The following is a 12,422-nucleotide window of genomic DNA, read 5'->3' as shown; positions in this document are numbered from 1 at the left end:
TTCAACAACAAGGCTGGTGATGATACATGTCTTTTAAAGGGAGTAACTTACTTAGTGTTCAATAGTTTATTAATAGTTATCATTAATCATTACAGCGCTATTGAGACTAAATCTCCGTAGAGTTATGAGTTAAAAAGCCATTACACAGATGTGCTCAAAACCCAAATGAATAATATTTTGGAAGCTTAATATTATAAGATTTTTCCCATAGTTGTTGGGCAAACAAGTGAGCACAAAAACATGCATACATTTACAAGACATTCATTACATAATGAATGTATGTAGCGTTAGATTTGAACGGTGTACTCAGAGTAGTTTACTTAAAAATCATATTGGGGCAAGTTGTCACATGTTTTAAATGCTGTACATTTATATAATTTAGTTGTTAAACAATTACTTGACATTTTACTTCATTTCCTTTTACTCTGTCGCTTTTAAGATTTAACTTAACCGAAAAGTCTACGTAGGTTCCACTGTCACAACTTACCCCATACTGGGTTTATTGTGATAAAACCTCCAAGCTGTTTTTAACAACTAGCCCTGGTCTCCCCTAGATACCCTGTTAAAATCAAGGATTTTCCAACTCTAAAGGTAGGATTAAACTTTTTTTATATAGCAATTTTGGGTTAAAAGCACTGAAATCCCCCATAAGAATCGAACTCTTTCCAACTTTTAAAATGTGATAAAACCCCTGACACAAGGTGGCTCTTTAATGCTTGCCTAAAGTTAACCAAAATGTCAGACACAGATAAGGAAACCTCCATGATAACCCAAGAACACCCCTGATTGTCTGACCAGGCTGTCACTCCCACATTCTCACTTTACAGAAAATACTCAACCAATTATTTTCTTCTTCTTTTATTTCTCTGCCAACTATAGTAGCACCTATGTCTTACCAGTAACCAAAGAATTTCTCATTTCTCACCCAGTGTGCTGAGATACGTTCCAGCTTGGTTTTAGTGTGCTACATTCCTAGTCTTTTCAGAACTGCATTTTTGTCTTTTATTTATTTCAAATAAATGTACAACATGTGAAATAAAATACAGCTTATATTTAAACGTCTTTCAACACTAGCTCTGTCATCCACAGCAGGCTTTGTATTTTACATATTTTCTTACACTGAGTCATATATCTTGGTTATTCTGCTGAAATCAATTAAGTGTCTAATAGTCATCTTTGGAAATTATTGCCAAGGGCCTCCCATAAAACATAGCGGTGTCTCCCACAGGGACATGGACATACCTCAGCAGTCTTCATCGCCTCATATAACAATAAAACATTGCCCTGGAATGATGAAGGGAATGAAACAACATTGACCAGAGAGGCCTCCAATCATTCTGCATCACGGAGGTGAATAAGCCCACTCGTATAATTGCAAATCTTGCGTAGAACTGACTTCAATTTTACTCTGAGGTGGTGTCTCACCACAATGCATTCAGCTGCTGGTTCTGTGATTCACCCACTGCTGTAATATGATGTGGCACAGAATCTGATGAGTTCCTTTGTAGCGGCATGGCGCATTTCTGTTTGTTTTTGAATAATCTTTTATTCCAGTCTTACTGCGTGGACCAGTATGCAAATGCTTGGGACAGGGACTCAGGTGATGGGTTATTTGAGTTGTTTATGATTTAGGAATGAGTTATCAAAGACTTAATATTGGACGCATCACGTTAATAATTGTGATGCTTATTGGTTAATTTCCTCAGTGCCGCAAATGCATGACACATGTTTTTCATAATCACTATGTTCATTTAGAGATTAATTACAAATCAGGATTTGTGTTTATTTTTTGTATCTAATCCATGTTATTTAACAGCCTCTGAAACGACATGATTAGGGAGATCAAAGCAAGCTATTGTAACCTAATGGGTGCTCATATTAGCTACTGGTCTTACCCAAATGAGTTTATTTTTCAACAGGCTTTTCCTATTGCCGGAACACTTACATATATATATGCCCATTCAAAATAATTATCAGCTAGAACACAATGTTACAGTATTTCAGTTTTCCCCAGTGCTTTGGTTGAGGTGGGTTTTTTTTTAGGACTTTAGGACTGTGTCTGTGCGTGAATGCGTGCGTTCGTGCGTGTTTATTTTATTTTGAAAAAAAAATAATAATGCTTGCATGCTCATACTGTATATTCTCATTGTATAAGACTTCACCATCCCTGCTGGAAAGACAAGGTCCAACGGGGTTTAGTGCTGGTCTTAAAATTAGCAAATCGATTTGAATTCCAATACAAATGTGAATAAAAGGAAATATAATTTAGACAATCTTTAAACCTTTGAAGGTTTTGAAAGATGTTAAAGTTTGTAGATATTTACATTTCACATCTGGCCGATGCTTTTATTCAACTTACATGGCATTTAAGGGATATGTTTTAGCCTTGGCGTTACTAGTCCCATACTACTCTACAGGGCGTACAGTACATATAGATAGAATTTTAAATGTCACCAACAGGAATTGTTATATATTTCATCATATTTAGTAAATGTACCTTTGCGAACAAGAGCGGAAATCACTTCATTCCGCAAAATGCATTACCTGTTTTGATTTTCTCAGAATATCAATTCAGTCAATTCCTTTTTGTGTCATTCATATTTTAACTTCATGTGGGGTTGCCAATTTCAGTCAACTGAAATTGCAACTTATATACTGAGAAGTGTCAACTGAATTCAAGATATGCTCAGATGTGAGCTCAATTTGACTGAAGAGCAAATGCATTTTATTTAAATGCTGCATTAAAGCAAGGTATTTGTACAGCTGTATGATTCATAACTCTTGTTGTTAGTGTTCTCCTCGTATTCTTGTTGGCACAATCGTGTCTTTCCTTTTGCAATGGACGTGAAGTCTCATCGTCCACTGAGATTTCTATTTGCCTCTGGGAGACTTTGTTTTTTTCCTGTATGTACCGCTCAACTGTAAATTGCATTTTGGGCTTAATTTGCGATTCGCACTCCCAAGCCAGCGCTTAGCTTGTTAAAGGCATGATATCTAAGTTTCTGATCATCAGTTAATTGATGGGAACTATGTTTGGACATATACAGTCAATATGCCTTTGGATAAAACCAATGCATTTTTAGTCCATTACAAATTGAATGATGTGTATTTTTAGCCCAGGTAATATCTTCTGGGGTGGGGAAAGAGGTGACGTAGGTAGTGTCTTGTACGTCAGTCTTGACTAAGGGTTGTATGGCTGTCCAGGTTGTGCGTAATACCCTGCCTTGGTGTAGCCCCATCCAAAGGGGGGGGGGGCTGATCCAGAGGAAGGGGTGTGCCGTTATAAGAGGGGAGAGAAAGGGAGCAGGCAAGCAGTTGAACAAACCAAGAAGCTGAAGATTGGACATAACCGCCACACCTCAAGACCGAAAGTGAGAGACAGATTGAGAGCAACCCGTTATCACAGACGGCAGGTAAAACAAGGGGTCATGTGATACCTCTTTTGTATTTTTGTATTGATTCTAAATCCACAGTGAAAGAATGAGGATTAGACTGGTTTTGCTGGGTCAGTTGTTGTTTTTCTTTTGATTTGCTTGATGTCACAAATGTTTTGAGATTACACACTTTCTTTTGCTTGTTTATTAATATTAAATTTTGTTTAAGCAAAAGTGACTGCAGCTGTAATCACAGTCTGTTTTTTTAATGGCAGTGCGATTCGGCTAATATTATTGTGACTAGGTCCCTGGATGACATTTTAATGATAAGTGCTGCTCTGTAAATAATATTTTTTCCATTACTCATAGCTTTTCTGCATTAATCATCTTCGTGGCTACCAGTTAACTGACATTATCCTTTTTTGTTGTTGTTTGTTTGTTTTTGTTTTATTTTATTTATTTTTATTTATTTTCTTTTTTTTTTTGCTTTGTTTTCGTTTGCCTTTATCAAATTTCTTTTTTTAATAAGCTACTTTTTCAATTGTTGTTTTTCTGTGTATGAACAAAACAGAACTTGTCTGGATTATGTTTGTTTTGGAGGTTAGAGAGGTTAGTGTTACAGACTCTTTCAAAATTATTACTCTACTGACTATTAACTGAAATTCCATATAACATATAACACTCTAGAAGACAGTGTTGGACAAGTGTATTTCATTCAAAGCTTTGATCACAGGGACCTGAGTGCACTGTTTGAAGTCAGTGATGAGGGAAGCACAGCTATTTTGACTCAGTTTACTTCTAATTCTATTTATTTGCAGTAATTAAACTAATCTTAACACAATGTGTCCACTGAGAATCCCTTTAACCAACTAGCATAGCATTTTGTGCATAATGCTTATTCCAATATTTCATGCAATTACAGCCTGCGCAGAATAGCAACAAGTGCCCTATTCGTTTATATAATTTTTTCCTGCTTTTAGCATGACAATTAATTTACACTAAATAACACGATGGTTTGGTTATGGTTTATTGTTTAAGTATAATTTGTTTTATAAAAATATATCATATATAACAATTCAAAAAAGAAGGATCAAACCATATTTCATTTAGAAAATTAACCTATATAAAACTAAATAAAGCTTAATTTCAGATTTTATATATATTGAATGATTGATTTTTTTTTACATTATTGATTTTCCATTATTTTATGTTCTGTGAAGCAGTTTATAATCCATATGAAGCAATCCAATATCTTTTTAAGGCCTGCAAATGTCTTCACGTATTCATACATGGAAATTTGCACATATATTTTGAATCAATTTATGTTTCCATAGATTTTTTTTTTTTCTTGCATCATTGGATTAAGGCAAACTCAAGGTGTACACCGCGTCTAAATATATCTTCCAAATTGTGCATAATATGCATGCCGTAATAAATTCATGCAAAATTGAATTTAAACATGAAAGCTGCTTGTCTAATTTAGTGTAATTATTTTAAAACTTTGCACTGTATTAGGGTGACTAGTTTTCCTCAGATTAATTACCTGAGTCATGTAAAATCCATTAGAGAAGTGTTGCATGCATAATTAAATACATATATCAATTAGAGTTGTATTCTCTTACTTTCCGTGAGTCAATTGATCTAATATATGCATCTGGCTATTTACTTTCACCACTGCTTTTGGTGACAGTGGCATTTATTGCATTATCTTCTTGCTATTGGAATATCATGCCCAGTCCTTCAAAAATCAATAAAGAAAGAAACTTTTCACTCCCTCCCCCCATCTTTTTATGGTAAATTCTCAGCTCATTGTCATGGCCACGGGGAGGATAATGCAATGATTGCTGCTGTTCTGCCAGTAAAGAGGCAGTGTGTGTGGAGGGGAACCATGATCATCTGCAACGGGACTGCAGACTCTGAGCCCTCTGGCAATCATTGTGCTCTCAATTAAAGTAACCACGCGAATCCCCCATTCCTCAACGGAAATGGTTATGACAATGAAAAGAGCCTAGATTATTTTGATACAATGCTATTACGAATGACAAAAAAATTGCTACATATAGCAAACAGGTGAGCTATCATTTACTGCATAATAAATCCAAGATGAAGTGCCTTCACATTCAGGGGAATGATATTAGTGTGGATGAGAAATGAAAAAGAGGTCATGGTCCTCCTTCCATCTACTGTGTAGCAAACAAATAAAAGTAATTATTATTTGCTCTTTCTTAACATGTCATGACACAGTTGACCAACGCAAATGTTAATGGGAAAAATCAAAGACAGAAAGCATGAAGAAAAGCAGCTTCTCTGGAATCTGGTGTTGACTCAGACGTTTGTGTTTCAGCCACGGTGCGGGAACAGAATGAGAATGGGGTTTGGTGTTTGCCGTGGAGGTGATACGATCAGGTGGCTGTAGGAGAGGGCGAGCAGACCGGTCAAATCAGATTAGTCGCATTCCCTTAGATTAGTCAAAGACTGCAGACAGAGCACCTCCTCTGTGAGCACTGCATCATGACAGAAAAAAAATCACCCCCTTAATATTTTGTCATCATTTACTCACCTTCATGTCAATCCGAACCTTTTTGTTCAAACTATAGAAGTCAAAAACAGGGTTCAAAAACAACCATCTTTAATGATGTGAACAAAACTCCTCATTATGGATCAGTGTTTTATTTATTGCTTTATTCTTTATTTCTCATATTATTTAACTATTGATGTTTTATTTTATTTGCTTCTATACTGGACAGAACTTAAGCTCAGCATCGGCTTATATCCTATAAATGAGTTGACTTAACTAGAAAAATAAATTACAACTTTGATTTAAAATGATCCATTAAAGCATAATATGTGTGTGTGTGTGTGTGTGTATGTATAAACATATATATATATATATATATATATATATATATATATATATATATGTGTGTGTGTGTGTGTGTGTGTGTGTGTGTGTGTGTGTGTGTGTGTATGCATAATTGCATAATTGCATTTAAAATATTATTTTTATAATTTTTTGTATGTAATGTGGCTAAAAGAATTAGTACAACAATTCAACACTGCTTCAAAGTTAACGTTTTTGTCATCATTTACTCACCCTCATGCTGTCCCAAATTGTTTGTCCAGAAAAAGAAAGTTATCAAAACGACACTGGACCCCACTAACTTACATTGTATGGACAGAATAAAAAAAACTTAGGTACTTCAAGGTAGAAAGCCTTAGAGTTTTGTACGACATGTATCATTAATATTTTAAAGACATACTATATATCCTTACACCTTCTAAAGATTGAGGGTCAACAAGTACCTTACAGGTCAAACAGGACACTTCTATCTTTCTGCTAAATAATAGGCACAGTATTAGTACTGCAGATGACAGTTGCTGAGGTTGATGCTTTTGCACTTTCCCTCCAGCTGTTTTCATGTTTTCCATTATCTCCGACAAATAGGAGACAGTAGCAGGGGATGATCGTAAAAAGGTTCCATCAAATCACTCTCCAAATTGAACTGTATTAATGATGCAAGGGATTTAATTGGTTGGAAAACTTTTTTGGTGCTGAGCTTTTTGGTAGTCCTTCTCTCAGAGTGCTCTACACGAAGGGCTATAATTACACTCTTTGCTCACTGAGCAGAGACTTCTCAACTGGCTTTTATTGTCAACTTTTCATCACTGCTCTGGAGTTCACCGAAATTTTTTTTTTGGCTTTCATCAAAGAAAGCTTTTAGAGATGAGCATACATGTGTGCGTTTCTCTCCTAATGCGGTCGTGACTTAATGTGTGCTGGTGCAGTGCGTGAGTCAGAGTTTGATGGAAACTGCATTCCCGCTCTTTCTCTCCCGCACTCATTTCCTTCTCATTATGCCACACACACACTAATTCAGACATTAATTAGGCCCTATGATGAGTTTCCTTAATGAACTTCAGTATGTGTGGGGGGAAAACAGATGGTGAATTGCAAATTTTGACATGTTTCAGTGGTGACAGTAGTGGTGGTGATCATTACCTTATACTTTTTTAATGTGTGTATTTTTCAAACATGTTTGATTCACTTCTTTGGTTCTGTGTTCATTGTGATTGTCATAAGGTGATCTTATCTCTAGAAGCACATGTGTTTGGCTTTAGGGAAACTGGACCCATTTCTGGGTTTATCTTTAAAACGCCTGATTATCAGTCCTAATATCTGGGATTAGCAGGAATTCGTTTAGCTGATTGACATAGGTTAAAAAAGGTGTTTCCAGAGCGGATTATAGCTACAGGTCAAATTGGCAAATGTGCACACACAAACCTGTGAACGTCCTTGTGAAATATTCTAGACCAAGTGTTTTCAACATGTATAGATTCATCAACACTCCTAAAATAAAATGTTCCAAAATGCTGTTTTCACAGAAGAAGAACCATTTTTGCTTCCACAAAGAACCTTTCAGTGTACAGTACAGTACCTTTTTTTTTCTTAGTGTGTGAACGTTTAAAAAATATATATTTAAAAACACTTTTCCACTATAAAGAACCTTTTTGTGTGATGTTAAAGTTCCATGAATGTTCATGAATATCAGAACCTTTTAATAGAAAAAGGAAGTGAAAGATTGGGGGAAAACAGAATTGCCTGGTATTATTTCATGTTTTTATTAAGAATATTAATCAGTTCGATCATGGATGATTAGTAAATGTTCATTCAAATAATTAGAAAATGTATGAAAATACCTTAAATGCTGCATTTATTTGATTAAAAAACAGTTAAAACACTAATTATTAAGTATTATTATCATTTTAAAAATAATTTTTTTTATTTAGATAGGCTGTATTTTAAAATGCAATTTATTCTTGTGAACGCAAAGCTATATTTACAGCAGCCATTACTCCAGAAATAATTAAAATCATGCTGATATATATAATATATAACTCAAATGATTATCAATACTGAAAACAGTCGTACAGTTTGAGGATTCTTTGACAAACAGAAAGCACAAAAGAAAAGTATTATTTAAAATAAAATAAAATGTCTTTGTCACTTTTTATTAATTTAATGCGTACTTGCTGAATTAAAGTATTTTATTATAATTTTTTTGAACTGCCCCTAAACTTACATGTGTTCTCCTTGGTTGAAGAACATGGTACTGAGCTGTAAAATGAGTTTAAGAACCAGGCAAGATGAAGCAAAGGGGCAAAACTGAATCAAACTAGAATCCCTGGTGTAGCTAAATTGCTTAACATATTCCATTAGAGTTTTAAGATTTTCTTTTTCTGAATATCTTGGAGCCACTTAAAATTTTCTCTGTTATTTTATGAAACTACACTGTCTGAGCCACTATAAAGTTCTTAGAGCATCTGGAGAATCATTCATTTATTCTCCCCTATACAGTAAAAGTTAATGTTATAAGCAGAAAATTTAAGAATAATTACCACTGAAAAATCTCACCCTCTACTCTTCTCTTTCCTTCATCAGATATCCCATTGGCTACTTTGACTAAGTTCCTGATTTATTTGTTTGTTCCGGTGTGTGTTCCGTGAAGAAGTCATGAAGACCCCATTTTGGACCCTGCTGCTCTTATGCTTGTGCTCCTCGGGTCACAGCAACTGCCAAGGGGACTGTTTGACCTGTGGACTCATCCTACCTGAACACCAAGCGTTTAACACACTGGTAAGCACCACATCTAACTAGCATAAAAGTAAACTCCCTATTAATATTTGTGGTTTTGAAACTAAATTGGAATAAGTCAGAGGTGTCTTATCTTATTGCAGGAGTGGATGAGAAATGGTGATACAAATTAACATTGTTAAAAGTTGGTCACTGTCTTGATAGTAGCTGTAATCGAGTTGCTAATGACTGTTCAGACCAAACAGCTGTGACTGGGGTGATTGGGGTAATGTCAGCCCATAACTGGCTGCTGTGGTGCTGTCGGCTGCTGATGTGGTGGGTAGCAGTGATGGACACTTGGTGGAGGAGCTCTTGCCATTACCAGATGGGTCCTTGTGGGCATGCTTTTACTCTGTGACACCACAGTGGTGCCAGATGTTGAAATTTCATCAACAGATTCATACACAGACATAGAAGATACTGTATTCACACTCACATCCAAAAAGGGGGTTCGAAAGATGAATCATTTTAGTTCCCCAAAGAAAACGACAGATTAACCATTTTTAGTTCCCCAAAGAAAATTTTAGGTTAGCCTTATTCTTTTCTTGTTGTGAAGAACATTTTAAAAATCTAAAGAACCCTTTTCCACTATAAATTACTTTTTGTACAAAGGAAAGGTTCCATTTATGTTGAAAGTTCTTCATTGAACCTTCTATGCCCATAGAGAACCATTCTTTTTTAAGTAATAAACATCTGTATTTCGTAACTGTCTTCTATCTAAATGTTTTCAATTTGCCATCAACATTAAATTTTGCTCTGGCCTATTACTTTCCATGCATTCAACTTTTAGTTTCAGTCCACTGTTATAAGTCCTGTACAATTTAAGGTTTTCTCCCTTTAAATTGGAGATTCAAAAAAGGCTCTCCCGTTACATACCCATCCTTAAAAGGGACATAAACATTTTGTGGAAAGAACCTGCAATTGTCTACAGCTGATGATTTTTATCCCATTCTAGTCACTCAATTATCATATATTTTCTTGCACCAATGCCACATAATTTCAGTATTATTTCAGACCGTTGCATGCAGAATTGTGCCAGTTTTTTATTAGTCTCGCGTAGCCAGACCTTCAGACCATAGCTTCAGACCGAAGGTCTGGGATTCATGGCAGCTCATCAGGCTGTTTGACCGATTTGTCCAACAACCAATCACAGTTCGTTTCGTTCATCAGCACGTTTCGAGGCATGGAAATGTCTCCACAATAACAGACATGTAAAACTCTCTGAAATATTTTAAAGTTTCTATGCCGCAAACCTTAAATATTTCACATACTTTTCAGCGTTTAGTTGATCCTAATAAGCGCTAGTCGTCACAGTTATAAATGCTACATCTTTTTTCTTTCGTGAGGGGGTTTGGCACCACGGTATATACATATACACACATACATATAAAACAGGAATAAAGACATTTTAAATAACATTTAATAAACATGATAATAATAAGAAATGTTTCTTGAGCACCAATCAGCATATAATAATTTCTGAAGGATCATGTCACACTGAAGACTGAAGCAATACTGTCACTGTATTATTTTTACTATATATATATATATATATATATATATATATATATATATATATATATTATTAATTAATTAATTTATTTATTTATTTATTATTTTTTTAATTGAGAGAGAGCATGTTCAGTACAGTTGAACCAATAGTTGTCAATTTCATTTAAATATTTATAATATTTTGTGATTGTTTTGCAGGTATGTATCCTGGAATGTGAAGCACAGGCATCTCCTGCATTGACCTGGGATTTGTGTTACCAGGCAGCAGGTCTGAACCAGCTTTCACTACCATTGCAGGAGGAGAAAACATCAAAGCGCTCTGAGGATGAAGCGGAGCCTCTGGCCACAGTGAGCATAGAAAATGACAATGGTGTTGAGTATACTGAGGCTTTGGAGCGCTTTCGACATGCTGTGCAAGCACTCCGCAGCCAGCAGCCTTCAGAGGAAGAGGAGGAGAAACTGGAAATTTCATATGACCCTGACCTTGACCCGAGGACAGAGGAGGACCAGGAAGGTATAGGAGAAGAGAAGAGCGGAGAAGCAGCCGTAAGCATATCCAAGCGATTTGGAGGCTTCATGAAAGGTCGTCACGGTTTCCGGAAGTTGGTGAGCTCCGGAAGGCCTTTGCAGAAACGCTACGGTGGCTTCATAGGGATAAGGAAATCTGCCCGCAAGTGGAACAACCAGAAGCGCGTGAGTCAGCTACTGAGGCAGTACCTGAGCTTGACGGGTCGCTCGGGGCGTTCAGGTCACACAAGCAACCTCTCCACCAGAATCTGAAGACAGGATGAAGTTTAGCTGGCCTTAGAGCACAGGCCCTGGCCTTTTCACTTACCTCAGCTCAACTGCTCATCAGCCATCAGTAACCTGTGAACATCTATCATCCACAACAGCCCAGAACTAGCTAAATCTGTGTTTAATCAAAGAAGCGGAATATTTTGTATAGCGTTGGTTTTTATCATTGACATTTCCATTGACAGTCCTGATCTCAATCAAGTTGTTAGGACAAATGTTGCTGATGAGAACTGATTGTTCATTACAGAATCAAAACTCCTAGATTAACCCTGAAGCATTGTGAAAAAAATAAAAGGCAAAGCAGTGAAACTTGAATTGAGCACTTGAATCAGTTACCAATAAGAGCAGTGGTTTGTAGTGGAGGATGGGGTTTGCTTGTTCTGTTTAAGAGAAAAGCACTTTATATTTGATCCTTGCACACTGTGTTGTGCTAAGATTGGTTGTTTTGCACACGTTCTTGATGCACAGAACTGTCTTCAAATTTACACGAGCAATCAAACGCGCTAATGGGTGATATGTAGCACAATATTGAAAGAACGATCGTCTCTACGGGCTGTTTGACGTTTTTTGGATCGATGCTTCCCCCTGGAGTGTACACTCGAAATTATGCTCCGAATGTTTGTGCAATCCCACGCAAAAAAAACAAACAACAACAGAATACAAATCCTGACAATATCGCAGAAATTATACGACAACTTTAGGCTTTGTAATCAAAACCTCACCTAAATGTGAGTTTGGGAGGGGAAATAAAATATAATAATAAAAGATCACTTTAAATTAAATTAAATTAAAACAACCCAGTCATTACATTACAAATATGTATGTTGCCAAAAAGGCGCCTTTAATTGTTTGGTTCATCCTGATGGTAATGGCATTTCGGTTTAGCATGTGTTCCAGCTTTCTGATATTTGTTTATGCATGAACATATACTACTGAGGTCATCTTTAGTGCTTGACAGACTCTCCCTCGCATTACAAGTTTTGAAAACTGACACCCCACATGTTAAGAAAGAACTAGCAGATAGGCTTTCAGTGTACTTTACAGTATTCTTCACATAAATGTACGGTTTTGTGTGTGTAGACATCTTGGATTTGTGAATATTTTTAATT

General features: G+C 36.1%; 1 protein-coding gene across 2 annotated transcripts; it reads left to right on the top strand.

Annotated features, from left to right (window-relative positions):
* Positions 1 to 25: 25 nt before the first annotated feature.
* On the top strand, positions 26 to 12,313 carry LOC113120847 (prepronociceptin-like). 2 transcript variants are annotated; one of them, XM_026290941.1, is made up of 4 exons: positions 26 to 591; positions 1,229 to 1,350; positions 8,815 to 9,009; positions 10,717 to 12,313. In XM_026290941.1, the coding sequence occupies exons 3-4, from the start codon at positions 8,887 to 8,889 to the stop codon at positions 11,296 to 11,298; spliced, it is 705 nt and encodes a 234-aa protein (XP_026146726.1). In that variant the 5' UTR covers positions 26 to 591; positions 1,229 to 1,350; positions 8,815 to 8,886; the 3' UTR covers positions 11,299 to 12,313. The 2 variants fall into 2 exon arrangements, with proteins under 2 accessions (XP_026146726.1, XP_026146725.1); XM_026290940.1 differs by lacking the exons at positions 26 to 591; positions 1,229 to 1,350 and adding an exon at positions 3,155 to 3,413.
* Positions 12,314 to 12,422: the final 109 nt, after the last annotated feature.

Source organism: Carassius auratus, chromosome 20 (genome assembly GCF_003368295.1).
Source record: "Carassius auratus strain Wakin chromosome 20, ASM336829v1, whole genome shotgun sequence".
In the NCBI taxonomy this organism is placed as follows: Eukaryota; Metazoa; Chordata; class Actinopteri; order Cypriniformes; family Cyprinidae; genus Carassius; species Carassius auratus.
The sequence above is the reverse complement of the archived record's forward strand: the minus strand, read 5'-3'. Positions and strand labels throughout refer to the sequence as shown.